Raw genomic sequence first — 26,735 nt, forward strand, 5'->3', positions numbered from 1 at the left:
GTTAATGCAATATTTATCTGCTGCTATTGTTTCTCCTTTATAAATCTGTAGTTCCTTGGCATTACAATTAGCTACTCCAGAGAAAATGATTATGTCACAAAGTATTATCCGCCACAGAAACAGATGAATGATGTGAACCAAATGTAATCTGGTGCGCTTAGAGGCAAGTCTGTTGACTTTCATATAAATGTGCTTGCTAAATAAAAATGCGGGTGATTTTTAGCAGTGAATCCTTATTTGATCTAGAATTTATGTGCCAGCAGAAATGAACTTTTAAATAAGACACTCTTTTGTCAGTATCGCATTTTCCTAGTAGGAAGAGAAAAAAAGCTGAATTGAGCTGAATTGAGCATGCAGAAACTTCAGACTACAGCTTACCTAAACAAATCAATATAACTAAACTCATGTAAAACAGCTGCATTCAAAATAGCTATTTTAACTCACATTTTTACCTGGTTTTTTTCCCTTTTACATATCTCAATCAAAAACCTGAGATTCACATATGCTTTTTTCTTCCCTCCCTGCAGTTCACTATATGCCACCAATAATTTGCTTTCTGAAGTTTTCCCAGATAGGTTTTAAAAACAGTCTGTTTCTGAAGCTACTCTGCAAGCTGCTTGCAAAAGGAGAATTTATGATCTGCAACTCGTAAGGTAAATATTACTAAACAAGTACCAACAGCTAAACAAAACACTGATTCACTATTTTAAATGATGCAACGCTATACAGAGAGTGAGAGATCGCAGTTCTGGTCTAGACTCAGGCTTCCTCTTCCCTGTTCTCTAAAAGGCCTGGCGCTGAATGAAAACCATCTGCTGAAGTTTATGTGCAGGCATCTGGCCCTGCTATTTTACTTCTGTGAATTACCGTCGCCGCGCTGCTCTGCCACTAAGAAAGGAGGCATACATGTTGCTTGCAGAGCCTACATCACACATATCCATGGCATGTAACAAACTCTGAATAACCTTAACGAGTCACCAGACCGTGCTGCTTCCTTCTCAGAGACTCGCTATAAAAATCCTCCAAGCTATTAGCAGCTGCTTATTCTGGATGCTGCACTTCACTTCCAAGGACCGGTTTCTTGGGGTGCTTCCCATTTAACAGAAGATTTCTCCCTGCTTACCTAAAATACTTTTGTGGATGGCTTTGAAAAGCTGTACCTAGTCATCTTTTCATGTCCGAGTCTTTCTTCTTCGATGGCTCCTGGCTAAACCGTAAAACCCGTTCCAAGTCTTCAAGTAATTAAAGCCAATTCAAGGAGTGATGTTTTTCACACCGGGTGGGGCTCTCCTTCCCACTGTGAAAGGATCAGTGAAGGCTCTGACAAGCTGATGGACTCCTTGCCAAGTCTCCAGCTTAGAGGTACACTGAGGTAAAGCAGCAGGTAAAAGATTTAGAAGGTTTAAAAGATTTTGAAAAGAAATGAGAGATTAGGAACAAAAGCGCAAAGGAAAAAGAATGTAAATATCAGTGATGGGGCTGGGAAAACCTAAGTTTCCTATCAAACGTATGGCAAACGGTTTCTCTCATTATCAAGGATATTTTGTGGAGCCAAAGCTTTAATCTTCTGGCATTTGGACATGCCCCATTGTACTGCATGCTCCAAAATCAGAGGCTGATGAAAGCTGAGAGTCTGGGCCTGACTTTCCTTTCCTTTTCACCCTTGTGTAACTGATGTCTGCATAAATTAGATATAAAATAACATATCTAGGAATCAGACTCTCTTTTTATCAAGTTGAAGCCAACTGCAAGCAAAACACATGCTTTGCTTTAGCACCAGTGCATTCACACAGTTCAAAGTATCTGTTCAAGGCTTCCATGTTAGGCACATGCACAATTATCTGCACATGCATCATTTCAGGATTTTAGACTGCCAAACTTGGATGCCTCTACCCTCAATCAGCAGGTAGAAAAAAGGAGCTTGGAGTAGCTTCCTAGGATCAACAATACAAGACAGCAGTTTTACCTTGCAGATCCCTCTGGCCGTAAGCATATGGGTAGCATCAGTGTACCTTCCCTTAGATCTGCCTGCTCACTATGACTTGTGTGTTAACTGCTTGGAGACATACACAGGCCACCCTGGAGCCAATTCCTGACATTGCCACCAGGCACCTCTGCAGGAGCATGCTTCCTTCACAGACTTGTTAATGTTGCCTGGAAATACCAGGTTAGGTCACCTCCAAAGGCTATTCCAACCCCACTGTGAAAGCAAACAGAGTGGGAGCAACCTATTAATGTAAAGCAAAGGTGTGGGAAGGAAAGAAGGAATGCCCACAAAAGGCAGCTTCTTAAATAGCCAAAGTTAAATCCATCAGTAGATGTTTGCCTCTGCCTTCGGAGCTTTTTTATTATTAACAAAAGCTCCCATCCTGGCTAAGTAAAACTTTAAAAGTTGTGGGACTATAAAATTATTTACTTTTGCACTGTGATAAAAATATTCAGGAAACCTTATTCTTTCTCTGCTCACTCCTAACAACTCTCATTCCAACAAAGCCAACAAAGACCTCAGGCAGCTGGATGAGTTAGCCAATAGTAAACATATAGTTTGAGGAGTAAAAAAAATTAGCACACTCAAAGTATTAATTTATGTTTAAATAAATGCCTTCATTAGCAGCATGGTTTTGAATCACTGCATACCAACAGGGGAAGGCATCCAGCTCTACTGGATGACCAACAAATGTCAAGGATCAAAACATAGCTTAGCTTCAGTTTCTTCTTTAGCAGCTTAGAGATCAATAATTTTGAAAATGAAGGAAGAGCTAGACAAAAACAACAACAAAGAAAAAGCAAGAAGTGGGATTAGCAAAGCCATGCTTTTGGTATGTTTTAATTGTAAGATGTTAAACAAGTAATTTACCTTGCTAGGTCAATGAAAAGTAGCAAAAATTAATTACAGTTTAGTGGATTTTATTCTTAAGCTAAGATTCATGCCTTGAATTGGAAAAAAAATAGTAAAATAAAAAAGGAATACACAAGCTCCATTCCAATTACACTGTTCATATGTTGCCACCAAAGAACAACTTAAGTTTCACACATCTTTCCTGAAGTATAAACTGAAGATGTACTGTAGAAATTCAAGGATAACTACACAGTCCTAACAAACAGGTTTGGGTAACACAAAGTGACACATTTCAGTACATATTCATAAGGGTTGGGGGTTATTATTGGACTGTAATTGCAGTTGTTCTAACACCTAATAAGCCATGGCTGGAAAAACAAAGGCAGGTTAATTTGTGATTTCCTCTACTCATTCAGAGGCAAATTAAGTGTCAAACAGCTAATACAGAACATATTTCATTTTATGAGATTTTAATTTAATTCTGCACCATATCGTTGATGCCTTAATGTAGGGTGGTTTATCTAAGAGGAAGAGCAATTTATAAACCTCTTTCAATTGAAATCTTTAATGATAGGATACGATAGCGTAATTACAGCAATGCCTGCTAGTCCTACCATACATAAGCATCTGTCAGCAATTCCATCATAAACATAAACCCGTATTTTAGGGGTTTATAGCTCAAATTACAAAATTTGGCTCCAGGCTGAAATTTGGGATACAACAGTTCTGCCCATCAGCAATTAAACTACAAGAATTATATATGGAAATACATAACTCTTGTAACACCTTAAAAATTCCTCCTTTCCCTTTTCTTTTTCACTTGGCCATTGTTCAAAGTTACGTGCACACATTGTAGGTATCATGTGGACAAGGCCCGCTCCAAATTTTTCCTGAACTTGTATTATACCTAAACTAATTCCACTAAGGCTTGACAGGTTCTGGAACACATTTCTAAGAGCTTGGATCACTGGAACGATGTCATTTTTTTCTCCCTTTTTTAGTTTATATTCTATACACACACACATTTGAGAGCATTATGAAGCTGAGGGTAAAAACACTCATACAATGAAATCATTGATGAAGCTGTGGGTAAACATTTGTATCCTGACTGGGGTTCTTGCCATTTTATCTCACAATTCTCAAGTAACTTCTCAGACCCAGTTCTTATTTCTTCTTGGATGTTAGTTAGTTCAAGTAATGGCTCCACATGATCCTAAATCAAACACTCCTAAGTCATAACCACACCAGGTTCTGCAAAACTTGCAAGAAAACTAGTGGGTGTTTACCTCACACATACGTTAAAACATAATCCTGGGAAGTCCAAAAAAGCATGACAGAATTAACATCTACAAAGCAGCTGCTGGAGTCACAGTGATCAGCTCCTCATTCCAACAGTGACGCAAACCAAACGAGCAGAAGAATGGACAGAAGTTAACAGAAAAATCAACAGCTGATATCAAGGAAATTCTGACATTAAAGCTTGGGCTGATATCAGAGAGTATTTTAAAGCAGCTGCCTGCAGTCATATCACATCACACTAAGATCTCCTCGCCTCTAACAAGCCTCTGCAGGGCCTGGCTGAATCATGGCTGCCCCGCGGGGTACGGCGGGGAGCATGGCGTACAGTGCACAGCATGTTTCCATAGAAGGGCATTGATTTTGGCATCAGAGGGGACTATCACTGAACACCAAGTGAGGCAGGAAGCAGCATTTTCAACACCTTTTGTGTCTAAGAAATTCTGGCACTTCTAGCAGCATAGGCTGTCCGATTTCCCATAAGATGAGAGAACAGTTTGGGCTGGAAGGGACCTTCAAAGATCATCTCATCCAACTCCCCTGCATTGACACCTTCAACTAGATCATGTTGCTCAGAACAACATCCAGCCTGGCCTTGAACATTTCCAGGGATGGGACATCCACCACCTCTCTGGGCAACCTGGGCCAGTGTTTTAACACCCTCATTGTAAAGAATGTTTTCCTCATGTCCAGCCTGAATCTCCCTCTTTTAGTTTAAAACCATCACCCCTTGTCCTACCGCAACAAGCCCTACCAAAACGTCTCTCTCCATCTTTCTTATAGGCCCCTTTTAAGAACAGAATGGACACAATAAGGTCTCACCAGAGCCTTCTCCTCCCCACGCTGAACAAACCCAATGCTCTCAGCCTTTCCTCACAGGAGAGGTACACCTGACCTTGAAGCACATTTGTGCCTCTCCTCTGGACCCTCTCCAAAATGTCCATGTCTTTCCTGTGCTGAGGACTCCAGAGCTGGATGCAGTACTGCAGGTGGGGTCTCACCAGAACAGAGTAGAGACGGAGAATCACCTCCCTCGACCTGCTGGCCACACTCCTTTGGATGCAGCCCAAGATGCGATTTCCCACTGTCACCTGAAGTGGGGAACAGTGGTCTATCCACCCAAAAGTTTTGCCTGTGGGTGCAAGGTGTCGTGGCATAGGTTGGGTTCATGGGGCTCAGCATAGAGCAAGTACAGCCAAGCCAGGTCACACACGGCACAGGATCCAGAAGCCTCCGTGAAGACCCACAGATAGTACCCAGGTTTTGTGACAGTCCTGATGCAGGTTAAAACACCTCCTGGGACATCCTACCCCACCTGCCTTGCACCAAAGACAAAGACAAATTCCCCATTAGCTTCAGAAGGAGCAGGATCACCCCCTCCAGCTCCCCAAAACACTCAGCAGGACATTCACTGCACCACAAAATCTAGGATGGCCGTGTGCTGACTGCCTGAGCCTGCCACCTTCAGCTTACAACTGCTTTTAGCAGCAAATTTAAGCGTGTATTCGAATATACTTTATGATGTGGTTGACTGCAGTGTAAATAGTGATGCATCAGAAGAACTCTTGAGGAATAAATCACAAGTTTCTGTACTCTCTATAAATACCCACTTTTCCTCTAATGCCCAAGAAGACTGCAACACAGATTGATTACTTACCTTCAGGCAAATATGCTCTGAAATTACAATTCAGTAATAGAACGCTGACCCAAAAAACTGTTAGTAAAATATTGTGTGTGTACTTGGGCATGTAGTTAGGATTGTTAATATCAATTAATTCTGCTCACAGAGGAGGACTTGTTTTAAAACAACTTCATTTTTCTTCTGCATATATGTAATTACACAGCTGTAACTAATAGCCATAGCAAAGCAATCTGCCATCTAAACAACTAGCATTATTCTTCAAAGTATTACTCGTGCTTTTCTTCTTGTATTTTCTCAGTATGAGAGGTGATTAGTAGATATGATTAAATGTATGTATCAAGCCTTTTAGCGAAGTACCAAGCCCTGCTTTTTGGCTCCATTTTTAATGGTATATAGCAGTTTTCTGGACTCAACTGTTTTATTCTGCAATGCTGATATCCGTCTCCCTACAAAGAATAAGATAATATTTATTTCTGCAGGATTTCACCACTACCACCCTTTTCTAATGCACGTTATCACTGGTATTCATTTCTTTTATCTTTGTGTAAACCATGTGCTCTATCACATTTGCCATTTTGTTTGGGTGACATTCCCATCAATCAGCCGATTGCCTGTGTGTGCACACAACAGGGACTAGGAAAATTTACCAAAAATTTCATTATGCTTCATAGCAGTCATTGGAAAAATAAAACCGTTGGCATGAGAGGGAATTTTAGCTATGAAGAATCCCAAGCCTAATACAGACAAAATGCATGTTTTGTCTGGCTGTATTTCACAGGGTTCAGCACTTTTTAATGTAGTATTTACAGAATGACAGCACACAGAATACATGTCAGCAAAATATACAGGTAACACTTGCCAGACACCTATTATAAAAGGAATTCCTCAGGAATCCAGCCTGGATTTTGCTTCACAAATGGATAACCTCAATGCTTTCCAGAAGTAAGTCTTGCTCTCCAGCAAGGCTGGCAAAGCACTCCAGGGGAATGGATTTGAGCACTGCAAACGTTCATATACTTGCCCATTCTTCCAGGCTGAAGCGAAGGGGAACACTGAATACTCACACATGCAGAGGAGGAATGGGAGATGGTTCGTAATGGTAGCGTCCCTCATGATGTCTTGCATCAATTGGTACAGGAGGGTGGAATGCTGGGAAGAGGTGAGGCGGATCTGAAAAAACAAGCGAGGTTCCCAGGTCTGAGTATCTCCAACAACTCTTGAAAATCAACATTCATAAGGACTACACAGACATTGAAAAACACGTGTCCGCAGTGCCATGGCTGCCAGATCGCATCCTCCTTCCCTGCTGCAGTCGGTCAGGTCTGTCTAAGAGGAGAGTCTGGCCCACAGTGTTTGCATGAATATGTACTTACTAATTTCAATATTCTCTTTTTATAACTTAAATGGAAAGGGACGTAAAGAAGTCTTCAATAAATAATTATGTGCCCATATGTGTAGTGTCAGATCAAAAGGACCATAAAAGCCTTTCATAAGCATTCCTGATTTATTTATTTTTTATTAAAACAAGAAAAAAAAGAAATCATCCCAGGACAAAAAGCCTACGCAGAGAATCCAATACAACAAAACCCCACTATATCCTCAGAGATGTACACACAGTCCTACAAGAGAAAATACAACTGAAGCAGCATAATGAGATATTACTACCTGGAGTAAATCAGACAACGGAGTTAAAAGGAAGGGCAGTTGGGAAAGGCCTTATTGGAGATGCTTAACTGTGTCACACTGATGGCCACATCCAGAGGAATGTGTCTGAGGACAGGGGGGCTCATTCCACACACCTCTCTCGAAAGGAAGGGTGCTTTCTTTGTCCCCACACTGCAGTAAGCTCCCCTGCTCCATCCAAGGCTTCCGCAGGACAGTGGGTTTGCAGCTGCCAGGGCTCCTGTTCCCCACTGTTCTAGGAAAGCCTCAGCAACAAGGCTGACAAAAGGGGGAATGTGCCCCCACTGCCCCACAGGCTCTGCCCCCGCCCCGCAGCAGCAGGACTGCCTCCCGGCTTTAGAGGACACAAGGCACACGGAGCACAGCTCTCCACATCAGCACACCGGTGTGACTTGCGTGCCCAAAAGTGGTTACTGCCGATTGTGCTGCTCAAAACTCAGACACGATGCTCAGCATCTCCAGCGGCACGAAGCAAACTGATCCTGCCCAATTATTACCCAATTGCCACTTTGGGTGAAGTCATGTGTTTACCCCACACCAAATATTGAGAAGTACAGACATGAGGTCATGTCATGGATATACTAAAATGCTTCTAGAAAGAAAGAAAACTTTAGTTATGCCCTAGAAGTAAAACCAAGCCTATTTTGGTTTTGCCTGCTGAATCCTGATGGTATCTTCTCCTTGTATTTTCTGCCTTTTCTATTCAGAAAAATATCCTCCTCTTAGATTATTCAATCTGTGAAAGCAGTTCCCTCATGCCAGCTAGAGATGGTTAAATGAAAAAGCGTTTTTCCCCTTAGTGTTTGTCAAAAGTTAGGTTGGTTGTTTTGAAGTGGGAGAAAGAACTAGAGGAACATGGGCCTGAGGGAGTAAATGGAGGGGATGGAGGGGAAATTGTGTAAGTTTTGATGAAAGATTCCCAGTATTTCAGGAAAAACTGGAAACACTCGACGCAGCCTGTCCAGTTGCATGGCTGGATTTTGTGAACCACCACCAGCATGTGATCAGCCACAGCACATTTCTGCCATTTACTGACTTGGGGCTTAAGGCTCTCTAAATGAAAAATAATTGTGGCTTACTACTATCTCACAATAGCTTTAATTCTGGTTCTGCTGCACTAACTGGACCTATGCAATCTATTACAAGCTTCACTAAAAGTAAAGGTGGGTCACAAATGACCAGGTACCCCTATGAACACACCGTCATCATCCGAGCGGAGGACGCTTGCTGCTACCTCCTGAAACACATCCCTCACCAGCCACCAACGTGCAGAAGGGGAAAAGGGGCATCAGAAATTCGTTTCCCTGCCTGCCCTGTTCCATACTTCACCTGTATGAAGAGACCACAGATTCTGACCCCCTTACGCATGTTCAGTTCAGGCCAAGGCAAGCACTCCCACTGGGGATGCCAAACCTCCTCACTGTCTCACCCTCACCCAGCCTCAGCACCTATCCATTAAAAGCAGTCCCAATATTTATGTAGTAAAGCACCATTTAACCCTCCTGAATGCGATTATCTACCTTTCCGAAATGAGTATTAAAAGACCCAAAAGGGTATTCCCCTTTGTGGGGCCTACACAGCACAGAGCACCAACAAGTTGTACTTAACACATGGGATATAAATCTTCAAGAACACCTTTTGGAGTCTTCTCACATTAGGCTCCTTTGTGTATCTTGGTTGCATCTTGTTTGCAATTTCCATCTGGGAAACAGCCGTACTCCATCACGGCACAGGGAGCTGTCTCTGTCAGCCCTGCACCGACCAGAGCAGAGCTGCATATCAAAACCCAACGTAATTATCCATCTCACAGTTTATTATTTACACATGAGCAATACAGCTGGTGAATATCATAACTCAAGTGTACGTGTAATAAGTTACCACACTGTAGCCATCTCCTGTTGCAACCCTTAAGAAAAACCACATGATGACTTTTCCAAAGTCAAGCTAAAACTGCTGAAGCAGAATGAAGTGCCACTAAACCTGGCTACCTCCTATTTATCATATAATTTCCTGACTGATGGTTCCACAAACCAGCTGCTAAGTGCTGTGTACTCTACTGTCAGCAGACTAACATGCTAAATGGGAGACAGGGAGAATAATGTGCAGAACTAGTGGAGTCAATTTTACAGAGAGAATTCAAATTCTGCTGTGTTTGGGTCAGCCCTCAACACAGAGACAGTAAATACTACATGCTGGGGGGTCCAAAACCACTCCACTTTGAAGAACATTGAATATTTATATGGAAAGACTCTTGGATCAAACACAGACGTGCCAAAGCAGCCATCAGCCAGGGCTTCACTTGAAACTTCATGAAAATGTAATTGCTTGACATGTATTTATATGGAAATACATAGTAAGAAGTTTGCAAAGCAGTAACTCGGGCTGTAGCTAGTTTCATGCTGCTTGTTCATATCCCACCCAGTAACTACTCCATATTAAAGGCACCATCAGAATATTACAGGCACATTCTGCCACTATTATTTGTGCTGTAGCAAGAGTAAAGAATGAGTGAGACTGCTCACAGGACAGAACCGAATCTGGACCTATGTGACTCCTGGCTGTTTGTGAGAGATGCTCTACCTATCTAGAAAACCAGGGGGCAAATTAGCGGAAAAGACAGGATACTACAATGACATCTTAAGGTTTCGCATTCAAAGAGCGAAGACAAAACTCTCACCCTCAGCGAAGAGGATCTCCGCTCACCAAAACAGATCAACAAACTAACTTCCTATTCTGCTGGGAAAGTTACTTACTACTATTTGTAACATGTTAAAAATTCAGGCTGAGTTGCAAATTACCACAACATACGCCAGGCAGTTTTCTTAAAGACATCCAAAGGCAACAATGACTTCTTGGAACAACCCTTCAATTACATCCTTGCAGAGACTCCCTGACATAAGTACAAGAGTCAAGAAAGACAGATGCCGCTTACCCATTTGGAGCCCTCGGTTCCAGTTCAGCAGTAGTATCTGATTCTGTGCTTAAATGTCACTACTTTCAAGAACTTGTAAGGGTAAGCCAAGGCACTGGAACTTAAACCACGTTCTGTACTCATTGCTGACCACGGCAGATTATGCCGCCTTCTGCATTCTCTGCTGCCTACTACTGAAAGCTTCTTTTGGATCCTCTCCTGCATAGCTAACAGGGTCTGCTCCAAACAAAATGGGAGCTACAACTGCCTGAAATGCTACAAACTCATCAGTTTTAGCACTGTGAGATTTTCTGAGAAATATGTCAATTTATGCTGACTTTTTGTTGTGCTAAACGTGCCCTTTTATTTCTTCTTCAAGAATCTTTCTTGCCGCCTTAAAGAAAGTGAATAGGATCATCTCTCTCAAATTACAATCATTCCCATACAGGAAGAAAGAAGAGACCTACACTTGTTCCCTGAAAGTCAGCAGCCTGGGGCTCTGCTGCAGCATCAAGGGAAAGAAACAGAGAAGTGACAGGTATGGTCCTTGCTGCTGAACAGCAAACCTGAACTGAAGACTGATGAGATGCAGCAGGCAGCAGCAATTCACTGCATGACTTGGTGGAAAGGTAGATGATGCCAGCTGGTTCAATGGCGCTGTGCAACACCTGGAGACAACAACAAAGAGGTTGGGCTGCTCCAAAGCTCACTGAAGTTAAGGATAACTTTTCTGTAGTCTCTCAAGCCTTACTCAGTTAGGGTTAAGTCATTTCACTTAGGGCACCACTACATTTAGAAAGTTCACCTGTGGAGGTAAGGCTAGAAAAACACTCTGCTCTCAGCTAACCCACTTGCTCCAGCTCCTTGTGATTCCTGACAAACCCTTGAGGAAGGAAATGACAGGCTGCGTTTTTCAGACATCAAGAAAACATTTCCTACCACTGAAAATGCCTGCATTGGCTTGAGCGCGCCTGGTGTGGCCTTGATGCCTGCACCTCTGTCCTGAGAGTGGGGCCAGGCAAACACAGGACTCAAGCCCAACAAAGGAAGCCCTCGTAAGCTTTGTCCTCAGGGCGATCATCTTACCAAATTAAATGTCAGGACTGAGCCAAGAGCAAAACTCTATCTCAGATGTAACCTCATTTGAGGTGAAATCTCCTTCCCGCCTAAAGTCATTGTGGTCTTGATGTTAAACTCGGTGGTACCAAGCTTTCACACCAGATGTAACAGTATCAGGCAAGATACAGCCTCCCGCTAATGTCTTTTCAATACACAGAACAGTTTTGAAGAGTTTGCCAGCAAATTTCTACACTTCCTTTGGTTCGTAAGCTGATCACCAGATGGGAATTCTCTAATATTCAGGTTTGCGGAGTCCCTAAGGGCACCACTGTTTCTTCACATACATTTGCTTCAACTGATCTGAACTTAATGGCATCGCCAGGTTTTATGGCAAGAACTAGTTCCTTTTTTGCCAAGCAAAGATCTTATTTTGGATTTCTCTTTAATTACAGCATGCATTACGGCTCAGTAAGAGCACATGTTGACTTGGAGGGGGGTTTAGCTCTCTTTCAAAAAGGGGTGAGTTCTGTTCTCTATGTATTGCTCATACAGAGGCTTTAATCAGGAAGAAAAATGACACGTGAATGCATGCACTTAACTTCATGCACTTTGAAGAGTCTCCCTACGGTGGCTGGGGTTTTGCTGCTTCAGCGAGGCTGGTTGCCATCTGAAGCACTGCTATTTGTAAGCTGATCATCCACTGATGTGCTACAGCCAGTTCTCAGGAGGCTTTCTGTGTTTGCCTGTGTCCCCCCGTGTGTTCATGCATGCACATGCACGCTTCCAATGTGGCAACCGTCACGTTGACATGGATGTGACTACTCACCATCTGACTTCACAGAGGAGATTTTAAGTAGGAAAAAGAAAAAAACATGGCAAAAATGGAAGAAAAAAGGGAAAGAAAAAAAAAAGGGCAAATAAATGGATAAAGCCAAGAAATGGACATAGGGAGAGAGAGAAAAAGGATTTTTAATTGCAAAGCCTTCTCCATTTCAGTAACACTGAAAGTTAAATGCAGTAACACAGTAGATATAACACTTTCAGAGAAAAACACCATTTTCAATCAGGTAACATCCCTTCGATGTGTCTGTGTGTACTAATGATGATCAGACTTCCCCTCCCCACTCTCTGCTTGTCCTTGCACAGCCTATATGCTGATCTTAGAAGTGAACCGCAGGAGTTCCAGGCCAAACCTCACAAACTAGAGCACAGCTCCAGCTTTGTACCTCTTGTTATAGCTGAAAAACACTTTCTACCTTTGTAAAACCAAAAATTAAGATCTAGATCCCTGCCATCTATTTTACCACTTTTCAGTTTGTAAACTCAAACACCTTGTGGGAACATGTTTTATTGTTTTCAGTAGTTCCACAACAACCATCATGCCAAATACATGAAGGAGGACCAGTTATTGCTGTGCTGGAACAAAAGTGGCTGGAAATTATTTCATCAGCTGGCATAGAGAGGTCTTTAATATGCCAAATTTGCTGCAGGTATTGGCTAAAGAACTGCTGGAATGATTTCAGTTTGGACGCTTTTATTATTCCTCCCAGTCACTGCACCTCTGCTGTCTGAGGAGCAGGACTGCCTTCTGGAATACCAACTTATTTCCTCAAGCCCATTCAACCGGCTCCAGAGCTCTCTGCTGTTGTCCATCCAAAAAAGAGAAACAAAAAAGCTGTAAGAGACAGACTTGCAGGGTAATAAATATATTGCACTTACAAAATACCTCGGAGTGAAGAGTCTCAAAACCTTTGAAGAACATCATTTGTGATTCATCACAGCCCAGTGACTTACAAATGACTGTTTCCACTGTGATGGACTCACTGGTAAGTGAAGGAAGGACTCCTCATACAGTCATGAAGTTGCCCGGTGAGCAGGGTGGGCACAGCACTGCCACCCCACATTCCCCCCAGGACATACACTTTTAGAGGAGGAAAGCCAAGGCACTCCACCAGCACAGTTTGCAAGAGAACAAACAGGAAATTGGTGGAAATGCACCAGGAATATCCCATACCTCAGTAGCTTCTTCCACCCAAACAACACTGACTACTTCATCCTACAAGCAACCTTAGAAAACCCTCATGAACACGAGCAATGACTGAATACAGCCAGTTCATCAGCCCATGCTTTCAGGAGAAGACAATGACAAGACACCTTAACCTCATCACCATGTTACTTGGAGGGAAATTGTTTCCTCGTATGTAGCTGGCTCTTAGCATGGCACAGCTCCTGTTTTTCATAACCTCTGGATCCCACACAGCATTTCTTAACAAACTTAATAATGTGGTCTCTGCAAGAAGATGACAAATTGTCCTGTGCCAGGAAGCTGACAAAAGAATTCCCTCCCTCCACTACCTCCAATGGACTCTGCAGTGGAAAAGTAATTCAGCCTCTGCCTTGCAACACACTTGCTGTTGCTGTTTTGCTGCTGCTCCCCCCCCAACTTCTCATGCCACCACACATCAGTGCATCCTCCACTGCTTAAAAATCCTCCCCTCCAGGAATTACGGAAAACAAAACAAACATCCATGTATAACACTTAACAGCCCCAGACAAGTGGTTTCACCCAGCTGCCCTGGAATGCCTCTGGACTTGATGATCTTAAAGGTCTTCTCCAACCTAGTTGAATCTATGATTCTACCTTTGAATACACATGTGTGTGAAGGATCAAGGTCAGGCTGGACGGGCCTTGGAGCAACCTAATCTAGTGGAAGGTGTCCCTGCCTGTGGTACGGGGTTGGAACTGGATGAGCTTTAAGGTACCTTCCAACCCTAAATGTTCTATGATTCTAAGATCACATCCTCAGCACTTCCTCCTCCATGAGCAGCAACTAACTGGATCATAACCACAACATACACACAGCTAATCTAAACCTACGTACACGTGCATACCCATTGCTGTAACACACAGCAAATTCCAGAGGTTGAAGGTGAGCTACAAAGTAGAAACTAAGGAAATGAAAAAGTATAAAAGAAAAATCCTGATCCATGCTGGAGAGAACTAAAGGAGAAATCTCATAGCAATGCTCTCAGTTCCAAACTACTCCTAAGCAGAGGTTTAACTTTAACTAGTTTGGAAACCACTAGTGGGTTTCTTAACTACTGGGAACAAGGAGCTGCCACACAAGAGATGGGTTATTCCCTATGGCTCAACAGAAGCATTCAAATGCCCTGCTATCAGCTGCACGCATTAACTCAGCAATGACATATACCTGTAAGATGCATATGTAAATTTGGCTAAGGAGGGGTAACAGAAAGCTAGAAACTAGAAAAAAAACCCTAGAAATATCCTTGTATTGCTGCTGATTTGGTGTGGGAACAAATAAAGACAATTCAGGTCATTCAACAAGCTTTGGTGATGTTCTTAGCAGCACCGCAAGTCAGTCTGCAAACGTTACTTGTTTAAGTGACGCTTTGGAGACTTGTGTGCTCTTCAGTGTACCAGAATCATGTTTAAAAGCTATCTGAAAGGCCAAACCTCAAACAGCGGGGTATCAGTACAGTATGGTGAAGATCACCATAGCTAAACAGATTTCCAGCAGCTGAAGGTCTGGACCACAGGGTGAAAGACTTGGAAATAGGTTATACTTAGCAGCTTTGATGAGTAATTTATGGCATGATAGGAATTAGAGAGGGAGAAGTATAATTAGATCAATTATGTCTATTTTTAAAACAGTTCATATTCTATGGGATGCACAATCAGATGAACACTTGGAGAGATTTCTTTTTCCCTGCTGTTCAACCTAATTTTTTAAAGTTTCATCCAAATATTCATAATTATTTAGCTTCTTTCTCTCTGTACCATCCTTAGCAATTACTCTCCTTCTGTGGTGTTTACACTCTTCAAGCTCTTGCAGATGAGCAGATAGTTATCACATGTGCTGTCAGGCCACTCGATAGTATACATTTATTGCATCCTTTCATCTCTATGTTCATATTCTAAATTAATCACAGTCACTTGGTTTTGCTCCCTGCGTTTCTTGCAGCTTGGGAGAGATATACAGTTGTCACCCTTGCACTCCTGGGTATAGGGTTTTCATGTAGGCTGACATGACACTGTTTAGGAAGAGGAAGCCTTAGAAATTTACAATACAAATAACCTATTTCTATGAATTCCTCTTCCCAGCAGGGGTATGTGTTTCTTATACACAGTCTCAAATACCACTACCTTTCATCTTTGCACTATGATACACTGCCTTCACCATGTGCCAGTAACCTCCTCTACTATTTCTAGTGGACTGCTGGTAAAACAGGTACTACACTCAAGCCAAGCAAAGGCAACACAAACTGACTCTTGGTTATTACTTCATGACATCGCTTAAATACTTGACTTAAAGCTTGTTTTCTTCCGCCTTGTTCTCTGATCCTCCTTCAGCTTCTTAGAGAGTTTCTCCCCTCTATTTCATTTTTATGCTAGGTACTTCGTGGGTTTGATCATTACTGAAGATGGAAAGTATGGCAGGTTCCCTTAATTTGCCCTATTGACATTTATTCTTAGTGCTCATTCAGCCTATTTTTGAGAATGTCAGATTGTCAATATTCCAGTCAATCTGAGTTAGTTTGTCCTAGTCAAGCTTTGAGGCAAGTATTTTTAACAAAACTTGTCATAATCAAATTACGTTACTTCCCTGTGCCCCAGTGATAACATGGACATATCCCTTCTGAGACACTGAACCTCTCTAGTGAAAAGTCCTGATGCAGAGTGGTTCAATTGCCTAAAACTGCTCATTCTGTACTAATCTCTCTAGGGTTTTGCTCATGATACTTTTTTAAAGTTTGTTTAGAGAAAACTTCTTTGTTTCCTATTACTCAGAGCATGAGAGTATCAGCTCTAGATATAGCCATGCTTTTTGTTGGGTTTTTAGGGTTATTGTTAAGATTTCCCCCTATTTCCTCTTCCCCGCCAAAGAGCTTTTTTCTCCACAGCATATGGCAAGTTCCTCACAAAGTTGTATCAACACCTTCACCGTCATCCCCTCTTGTTCTCTGCAGACACAGTTGCAGGATCTGGCCTATGTTTCTCTTGCTTTGGGAACTAAGTGCTGCTTATCAAAAGCAGCCAAGCCTTTACATCACCTACTTAGAGCTAGCACCATCGCTATAAGCGGGTGCCCCACTGAACTGGGTTGAAGGGCACGCGTGTCAGAGTACTCGTTTAAAAACACAAGTCAAAAAATCAGAGTCAACAGCCTCACCTCCATTAATGCTCATGGTCCTTCCACACCTTGAAGACAGCCCCGAGTTAGCAGCGTGATGTCTAAAAAACAGATGCTGCATCTGGTTGCATCAGAGCTGTGGAGAAGGGGCACACGACCACAGAACCAGCATCTCCTGAGCTCTTCTGCCCACGCTGCTTCCTACTTACACAAGACTCACTGCTGGGACTCTAGTGTCACGGACTGATGGGTAGTTCCAGCCTCACCAGGGAGGAAAAACACTCCCGTTAATGAGAGAAAGAAATGGAAGAACAGAGTCACGAACAGGCAGAAGCAGACAAATGCAGTAGCTGGCAGAGCAGCCCATGGCATTAGCAAAGATTGTTCTGCATAGCAACAGCACAAAAGAAAACTCTTCAGAGCACTTTCCATCTTTACCTCACCTGTCTACAGTGCTTACCACAGCAGGGCTGCAGTGTCTGAGCTTTTTGGCTCTACCATAAATGATTACAGCAGCATCACTTTCTCCAGCCTCTGGTCCAAGCAGACTAGAGAAAAGATTACATTACCTGCCTCTGCACAGCTATGTTCTTCAGCTTGGTGATTAAGGGATAAGACGGGATAAAATGTGATAAAACGTAGGACGAGGTGGAGCACAACCCCACAAGTATGAGAGAAGAGGAAAAGCGTCATCCTCCTGCACCCCTGGGTGGGTAAGGGGGCAATAAAGAGGAGGTTACTGCTTTTCATTCCTCTCTTTGCATCCTCGAGGGGAAGCCAAGAGTGCTGTGAGGAGACTACAGGAGCCAGGAGAAAGGAAAGATGGCCAAATGAAGATAAGGTACACAAACCACCATTCCTTGCCACACAGGGCTAGACACTGAGCGTTTCAATGGCCTCCAGGGAAAAGTCACAGAAGAGAAATGTAGTAACGGTCCAAACGTGTAGAAACCACTTACAGACCAGGAAATTCCTAGACTGCGAATTTTGGGAAGCTGGAAGAGCGCTGGGGGACAAAAGGGGAGGAGAATCACTTGCATGGTCTTACATTAACTCCTGTGCATCTGCTTCTGGTCATTGCTTGGAGAGGATACCAAGCAATACAGACCTGTGGTGTGGGTCAGTGTGGCCCCTCATGCTCTGCATACTCCTGGCATGTTCCACAAGGCCAAGATATCTGCAAACCCCTTCCCCTGACCCTCAGCCAGCACCTCACCACAAGCAGCGCCCAAGCTGCAGGACTTGCGCCTGTATGGCTCAGTGGCACAAGCATGAAGACTTCCCAAGCCTGTAAAAGGCCATCTTTCAGTTGTACGTTTGCACAACATGCTGCAAAGGACATGGTAATAAAAATAAGTTTAGGTATTTGTCCCCAGCCTATCAAGACACAACACTCCCTTCTGCGTTTCCGTGCGGAGCTCAGCTGCAATCTGGCTATAGGGAAATGGGGGACTTCATGGAGACTTCATTTACCCTCCAGCAGAAGGAGAGGAGACAGCTCTCCTCAGTCCCACCCCCTGGCAATCTTGGAGCTTTTCCAACACATTAAGCATCAGTTTCCCGCCAGTGAAGTGTTTGATGCTCTACTAAATGCAGTGGCACTCGGAGAGGTAAAGTAACCCTCCATATGGAAAAGCCGTTTGACACAAAGGTTGGAGGTCAAAAGTTTAAATGTTCATGACAGAGACGACAGCAGTCCTTTTCTGGTCAATAACATCAAAGGATTTGCCAGCTCTTAATGCTACTATTGTCACTTGTTTGGATCCTATTGAAATTCTAGCATATTTATTGCACTCCGGGAGTATAAGGACTTTTTGTTTGTTTTAATCTCTATGCTGAGCCCAAGGAGTCTCAAGTGTTGTGACTCCCCTTGCTCCTGAGGAGAATGAGCAAGGAAACAATACCAGAGGATGCAGCATTGTAGTCCCAACCAACTTGGCGCTTTCTTCCCCACCAGAAAATATAAATGATGGATGGAAACACATGGTCTCTGTTGGACAGGGCTGGAAACCTCTGCTTCTGAACTCCCCACATGATGGGTTTTAATTGTTCTGTGCTACGACAGGGGGTGAAAAGCACTCCCCGCCATCAAGATCTCTGTTTTGCCAGTCATTGTTGAGAAACCCTGTTCCGCAGCTGACTAAGGCTCCCATTAGGCACAATTGTGGCGGGACTGGGAACAGCAGCGAGGTTCTCCGACATGAACTGCGATGCCATAACCACAAAGAGTATCACTTTGCCCGGCCCTCCTTTGCTCTCTGAACTTCTGCTTGCGGTTAGGCAAAAACTTACTACCAGAGCTCTGCAGTGCATGTTCCAAGCATTGTATCAGCCATCGATACCTTGTGCGTTGCCAGGAGCAAGATCCAAGTTCATTTGTTACTACCTTCCTCAGATTCCTGTTCCCCCCTCCACAATGAGGATTAGCAGTTTAAGTTATGTTGCTGACCTCCATCTGGCTAGGCAGAAACAGATGTCTGCGCGCTCGGGCACGATCTTATTTCAAAGTGGAGACTCTGGGTTACTAATGACGTTATAAAGGCAAGAGCATATGTTGGCTCTCAACAGTCCATTGTCTAATTGGGATGGTTTTAATCAAATATGAATGTACCCAAGTTTTCGCAGTTAATGAATAAATCCCCTTTTTAAATAAGGGCAGTAATTCTGAGCTCTCCATCAAGGCAGCATCCCAAGGCATGCCTACATGAGCAGCAGTCATCACTGAAGGCCCCTAAGAGGCTGCAGACCAGCTCGTTGTTTAAACAGCTCCTAACTGCCCTTCCCAGAGGTAAGCTGCAGCCAAATTGTTTTCCTTCACTTCACAAACCAGATATGCATGGCTTATGTGAACAGCCCGAAAGTTTACTTTAGTCTCTGTTTAAATACCTTCTACCACATATTTCAAACAAACAGTTCACTTCATTAGAAAGGCAAACAGTGTAGCCGCAGAATACGAGCACTTGAAGAGAACCACTCCGGGCACAGAAAATCTCTGCCCCTGTGTAAACACCGCCTGCTCTGCAGCTCCAGGCAGCATCCGCCTGCCACGCCACTTCAAAAGCCTTTCCACAAATACTTCACACGTCTGTTTGTAAGTAAATGATAACCCTGAAGAGATTATCTGCAGGGCTGAGAGCCCCGATGACTATCACTGCAGCTGCACGGGCACAGAAAGAAAAGCCAAAATGTTCACTGCCAGCCCCAGGTGAGTTATGAAACTGTAATAAAATCGGTAGCAATCCAGTAACATCAGCTAAACCCGTTAAACTGGAAAAGCAGTGCTGTTTGATAGCCAGCTTTGGCGTATTTGGTTCCACAAAGGGAAGCAAGTTTCACCCTTAGCAATGAAAAGGTTTCTACACCTCCATCATTAACCGATTTGTTAAACTAGTACACGACAGAGTTGTACAAAACAGCGAGAAAGCTGCACAGCAAAGACATCATAGAATGGTTTGAGTTGGAGGGAACCTTAAAGACCACCTAGTTGCTATGCCCTGTCATGAGCAGGGACACCTTCCACTAGAGCAGGTTGCTCCAAGCCCCTGTGTCCAACCTGGCCTTGAACACTGCCAGGGATGGGGCAGCCACAGCTTCTCTGGGCACCCTGTGCCAGCGCCTCAGCACCCTCACAGGGAACAACTTCTGCCTAATGTCTAATCTCAATCTCCCCTCTGTCAGGTTAAAGCCATTCCCCCTTGTCCTGTCACTACAGGCCCTTGTAAGAAGTCATTCATCAGTTTTCTTGTAGGCCCCTTTAGGAACTGGAAGGCTGCTATCACTAGATAAAGCACTGAGCGCTTTCTTCCGGGATGAATTATACATGGCAATTCAGTTGCCTCAGGAGCACATGACACTCAAATCCCAGAAACAAGTACGAGAGGAGGAGGAAGACAACTGGACATGGAGAGGAGAGGCAATGGTAGGCAGCCAGTGCTGGAAGGCTCCATCCCCTGCTCTCCTTTCCATGCGCCGACGCAGCTCCAGCAGACACTCACTACGGACCAGGGAATACACCCTTCAAGAGAGCAAAGCACCTCCGAATTTGCTGTCACACCCTGCTGCTTTACTGCTTTGTGCCAACTGAAAGCTTTAATCAAAATACTGGCATTTGCATATTTGAGGCAGCTCATTACAAGTAAAGGCACTCTCACCACATCCATCACTACCATTGTCTTCGGAGCAATCACAGAAGCTGCCAGGACAGCGTATCTTGGCATCAGCCAAAAAGCACAGACCCATGGTATGCCTAGATCTTTAGCATAACCTTAAAAAAATAATTTATCAACTATCCATAAGCTCTTAAATCCATTCTCAGGCAAAAAGAAACAACCAAAAATCTAAAAATCCTTCAGTTTACAAGCAGGGACTGACAGCACCTGGCTGCAGGGTGAAGGTTCACAAGCTGTGGGAGTACAGATGTTATTCCAACTATCATATAAAGAGGAGAGGAACAGATAACATTTTTATCAGGGGAATCAAGTATTATCAATTATGGACATGAAGGTTAAGGCACCTTGGCAACCATAACTTTAACCTTGCAGTGACTCAAAATGTAGTTTTCAGTTATTTTCATTCTCTGGGTGAAATTAAGCCCCACTAAGTCAATGACTTTTTATCATTCATTTCAGTGGAATCAGTGTAGCCAGCTCTTGGGATTTTATCATGAATCTTGTTTTCCTTTTCAGTCGTGTCACTAAGTAAGAATCTCAGCCTTCATTTAAAAAAAGTTAAGGGAAAAAACCACCAACCAAAACCCCCAAACACCCACACGTATGTTTCCAGCTGTTATGGCTGCAGAGAAAAGCTGGAAAATGAGAAATCCCCTGCTTTCATAACCCATGAGCAAATACAAAGATCCAACAAAACCACACACGAGCAGGTATGTAGGTACAGGATCTTTCAATAGGTATGTGTTTTGCATGCTCACATACACGAAGTTCCTATTTTGAACACCAAGGGGATAGTAGGACAGTACATCTTTGTTATAAATGGTATCTGCTGGCATTAAAATCTGTGGAGTTCAACTGTGATGATATTAAAAGTTGCTTAAAGGTTTTGGTCCTTTCCAGAATTGCACATCACATATCAATGATTTTTTGACTACTTAATGCTTCCTGGACAATGGGTATTTTTCAATCTCTCTATTAATGAGTTGTGGATTCTTCTACACTCTGCTTTAAGACCTATCTGGGTTTATGAAGAGTGTTTACCGAAAGACAAGAGGTATACAGATCCTTTCCCAGCTTTTAAGCAGAAAGACTGAATTCAACCTTAAAGTCAAAATAAAACCCCTAAGTTTCAGCATGAACTAGAGAAAACAACAGTCTCAGCCAGCTCTTTGAGGGGCTACGATAATACAAGCAATAAATTTACTATTATTATTACAACTGATAACACAAGCTGAGCTAATGGAACTAAAATATCTTCTAAACCAGTTCTTGGAGAGCTGATAATATTAACCTTTACGTGCCAGGAGCTAGGGATTTCCCAGCGTACCAAGCTGGTTGACTTACTGGCACTAAAAATAGGACTCTAAATGCTGGTGCTCTTCATGGGTTATGCACAAACAATATGACGGTTTTTTTCCAAGCAACTCTGATCCATTCAGAAGGGCAAAAAAAGAAAAAAAAATCCATTTCTTTCAAGATATTTCTGGCCTGAGGCTTTTCTAATACAAAAAGGGGAAAAACCATTTATTTTTCATTATGCCATTCACCAATCTTCAACTTGAAACAGACCACTTCTGTACAAGTTGTTTTTTACAACATTCCAGTGAATCCTTTGCTGCAGTTTTTTTGTTCTGTAGCACATTCAGCTACCAGCTGGAATTTGCCTGGCCACTGTCCTTAAAGCATCTTTGGTAGGAATAACTGTGAGTAGTACAAGCCTTAAGAGACAGCAACTCTGTCTATTCCTTTGTTGCACATATTTATTCCACGTATTAGTAACAAAATAAGTATGGTTTACATGTACAAGTCCTAGTTCTACCTTCTGTTTGACCACCTGAATGAAGGAGATGCATCAGCCTGCCCCTGTATTTAAAAGACACCTAAATTTTACTCAGAGTGATCTTGCTCAGCTTCTGCAAGAAGTTACACTTACCAAACAGCACATGGTTTTGTTGGGTTGGTGGTTCAAGGTGCTGGAATCAATCTAAGCTCTACCTCAGGCACCAGCCAAGAGACCACAGCTTTCTGTCCAAATGCAGAACACCCTCCCACTACCAATGGAAAAGCTCTATGGAGTAGTTCAGATATAAGCAAATCATGCATCCTCTGACCCACAAACACAGAGAAGAGTCCTAGGAACATAGGACAAGCATAATCCCATTTTTTCTCTGAAAGTGTTATTTCTGTTCCTTTCTACACTCAAGCAGTCAGCAATTAGTTTCATTTCATCTACCCATACGGCAGCAGTAAAAACCTCAAATGAGCTAAAGAGGACAACTTGCGTAAGCATCTTATGAATTTAAAGAGGGAAATACATAACGAGCATTCACTGAAGAAATCCAGGTCTCTGTTTTAGCTCCATGAGAGACCACCATGACTTGTCTTTTCCAAGTGTTTAACCTGGGGTGACATCTCTTTGGAAAAAATGACCTCTCACTTGATGCCCAAGGCCAGGGTCATCCTCAAGAGACTCTCAATCATGCTTGAGCTCAGCAGCCTTCTTGATAGAGGAATGTGAACAAGTGGCACCAATAATAGCCTGTGCTCCTACATTCCTCTTGGTGACATACTCTCGTTAGTCAAAACAAGATGGCAACACTTCACTGCTGTTTACAATAGTGGTGGCACAAGCTGCCTTCTACTGCATAAGAGCAAATAAGAGGGGTTTGTCCCTTTCTCATGTGCAAACACCATCAAGGCTTCAAAGCAGCAACAAATACATGTACCATTTTCTTCAGTTCACCAAAATGGAGCTCCAGAACTTGCTGAAAAGTCCCAAATGGCTAAAGTAAAGCAGCTGGACAGCAGCAGCAGCTGGAAAGATGTTTTTCATAAGCCTGCATATTCATTAGTAAGTCATGGGTAGAACTTGGGGGGAACCAACAAAAGAGATGATCACCAACAATGAACACACTGAACAATCCTGTGATGAGGTACAGCAGAATCCGAGACCAAAAGAAAGTGTTTCAGAAGAACTATCCCCTTCTTCAGACACAAAGCTGGTCTGTTCTGGCAGAAACCGAAACGAAGATATTGGGAAGGTCAAAGCAAGGCAGCAACAACCAGGACTCAATGGAGTTGAGAGTCAACAATTGATCACCCGGCCAACCCTAATGGGTGACTTGGGGAGGGCTGACACATCGTGCCAGGCACATGCAGGGCCTTCTTGGCCAGGTGGGAAAGCAGTTTTCAAGATGAAAAGCTCCCTTTGGCTGTCTTTGCTTCTGGCATTTGTTCCTGTTTATATCTGATTACAGATCTGGCACAGAATTTGCTTTTGGGGAAAAATATTCAAGGGAGAGTCTCTTTTTCAGACACAGGCTTAGGGAGAAAACCAGAGCCTCATGCTCCCTCCTCTCCCCGCTCCCAAGCTGTGCATAACAGGGTGGGGATCAGGGGGGCAGCAAACCCTCTGTAAGTAATCCCCAATTAAGTTCATCCTTTAACTGGAACACTTGGCTCACGGGTGGATGGTGTTTCTCCTGTGCACGTGAGCTCAGCAGAAAGAAATCCCTGGCTCGAAGCTGTGTGCCTTGAGCAAAGGGAAGCTCTTTGTTCCCTGGTGCTGAGCTAGCAGGTAAGGAGGAGCAAAAGACCACGCTGAAATGAGACCTGTGTTAAGGAGACATGGGTAACTTTTGGCTGGCACCGATGGCCAGCAGTAGGCATGCAAGACTGAAGTAAGTCTGATTGAGAACCCAGTTCATTCATCTCACACAAACGCTGCAAAGCATGCAGCAGACTCCAAACATGACTTTTGGGGGCCTGGAAGCAAAACGGACATGGCTGCTTTGGGCTAGTTAAGTGCTGCGTTGCGTATTTGGCTCTGTAAGGAAAGCATTTCTACCAGGACCAGAGACGTCTGGTACACATACAGGACAGCCCACTGAGGCTTTGCCTGCATGTAAGAGATGCAGTCAGCACATGCAGACATGAGAGAACACTGAAACTCCCCCAGAGACTGGGAGCTGCATCTCCTATGCACAAGCCACGCAATGATGTGATATGCTCCCACAGCACAGAAATGGCAAGGAGATAAGTTGTCTCAGGGACTACCCCCTGCAGCCCACAGAAGGAGGCCACAAGCTCCCTTCTCTGCCCTGGCAACCCTCCTCTCCTGTTCCCCCACCACAGCCACCTGCCATTGCCAGTACAACAGGGACAGTGGAGCTGCTGACCCCCATGAGCAAAGCCATTCTTGCTCTTTATCCACCCAGTCTGGTTCACAAGGTCCCAGTGGTGAGCAGAGCCAGCACCCAGAGTGGGGCATGGCTGTGTGAGGCACTCTGACATCTACAGACACATTCACCCTCTCAGAGAGGCTCATACCTTACCAGCCAGTAGCAGACTGAAGGTTAAAACAGCCCAGGAGATTCCAGCCCATCAAATAAAACACTGAGGTGTCTGCTGGGAAAAGCTTTTCCAGCCAATGTTCTATTTAATATCCCAGTGCCTCTTCGTATGGTGTTAACCCCACCACAGAAAAAGAGGAAAAAAAAAGGATTAGGGGTGGCAGGAATTGAACTCTGGACATGATCCAAAACCTACATTCCCAAAGCAGCTGAGAATCACTATGGGGACAATTCAGCACATACTGTTTTTCATTTGACATCTTCAGGCTCAAACCCCCAGGCATGTTGAACTATATGTTTAAATCCCACCACACTGCTCCAGCCACAGCATCTGGAGTGGTTGCAATGGCCACTGCCTCTGTAACAGGTATTGCTCTTGCTGCCAAACCAGCTGGGGAAGAGGTATTGGCAAAGATCTGGCACATGGATGTGTGCAAGGGCTTTTGAACTTCTTTCTCCCCCCTTCCATCACTTGCTGGCAGGAGCTTATGCCAGTATAGATGCTTTGAAACAACAGGCAAGAACAGAGAAAGTTGAAGGAGAATCAGGAAACAAAGTAGCAGCTAAAAAGGTTCCCCAACAAGCCAGAGTCCAGCATAAACATAGGTTTTGGGAAGCATGGGGAGGAGGATCTGATAGTGAGCAATATGAGAGACCTCTGTGAGAAGGCCTCAGAGATCATTTATTGCTGAAATAGGTAAAAATCCAGCAGGCAGAGAGGTGTAAGAGAAGAGGAAAAGAGACCAGAGCTTGGCTCAGGGATACAGAGAGGGAAGCTGGCCTCCTGCCAGGATTTTTGTGAATGGGTGGGTGTGTAGGATCCATTTCCTCTCCATTCCATGGGAGAAGGGGGAACAAGAGGGTAGGGAAATGCTTCAAGTGATCTGTTACTTGGTCATGCTTCAAAAATGTGCAACTACTGTCACATAACTCCGTATTTTGCTGGTATTACGGGGATTTTCTAACAGCCCGACTTCTTTCTTAACAAAGGTATTTTTCATTGTGTGCTGAATGCACTCGACTTTTACACACTATGTCTATTCATAAAAACATACAAACCCCTTAAAGTGAAAAAATCCTGAATTTGTGAGTATAAAAGACTTTAATGTACCTGAACTGTCTTAAATTCTCACGCTGGTTTCTGCTGAGCTAACATTTTCTTCTTCCAGAATAAAGGGACACCAAAAGGTATTGCAAGAGGTTTAAGAAGCAATTTCACCTTGCAAAAATCACAGTTTCTCCAAAGTACAGTTGAAGCACAAATACTGCACTGCTGGCAAGATGAAGAAGGAAAGAAGAACATCTGATGACAAAGATGAACTAAACACACGAAAAAAATCAGAGCTTTAATACGGCAAGGTGTGGGGTGTTGCTGGTTTTCTCTCCCCCAAGCTGTATGATCAAGTCTTGTCCTTGTCTTTCATTGTTTGGATCTAGTTTTTCATTGTGAATGTAACTTAATTACAAAGCACGTGAATTGTGTGGTAGAGATATTCTAAGCTGAAATAATCATGCAATACTGAACAGAGTACAGCAATTTGAAAGTCAGCTGCCAAACAAAGGAAGCAAAACTCTTCAGAGTACGTCACAGAACTCAAAGGAGGGACTGAATCTAAGAGAAAGAAGCA

The 26,735-nt window shown here is 43.4% G+C and overlaps 1 protein-coding gene across 1 annotated transcript in view; it reads right to left on the reverse strand.

The window, feature by feature from the left end:
• Positions 1–26,735, reverse strand: part of LOC104409510 (transcriptional activator GLI3-like) — a gene marked incomplete at its 3' end in the record, with an annotated part of 124,976 nt that overhangs the window by 20,235 nt on the left and 78,006 nt on the right. Inside the window, exon 3 of the mRNA XM_010019403.1 lies at positions 6,842–6,947. Coding sequence (XP_010017705.1) covers positions 6,842–6,947 — 106 coding nt within the window. The remainder of the gene's footprint in view (positions 1–6,841; positions 6,948–26,735) is intronic.

Source organism: Nestor notabilis, unplaced genomic scaffold, assembly GCF_000696875.1.
Source record: "Nestor notabilis isolate BGI_N333 unplaced genomic scaffold, ASM69687v1 scaffold3588, whole genome shotgun sequence".
Lineage (NCBI taxonomy): Eukaryota > Metazoa > Chordata > Aves > Psittaciformes > Psittacidae > Nestor > Nestor notabilis.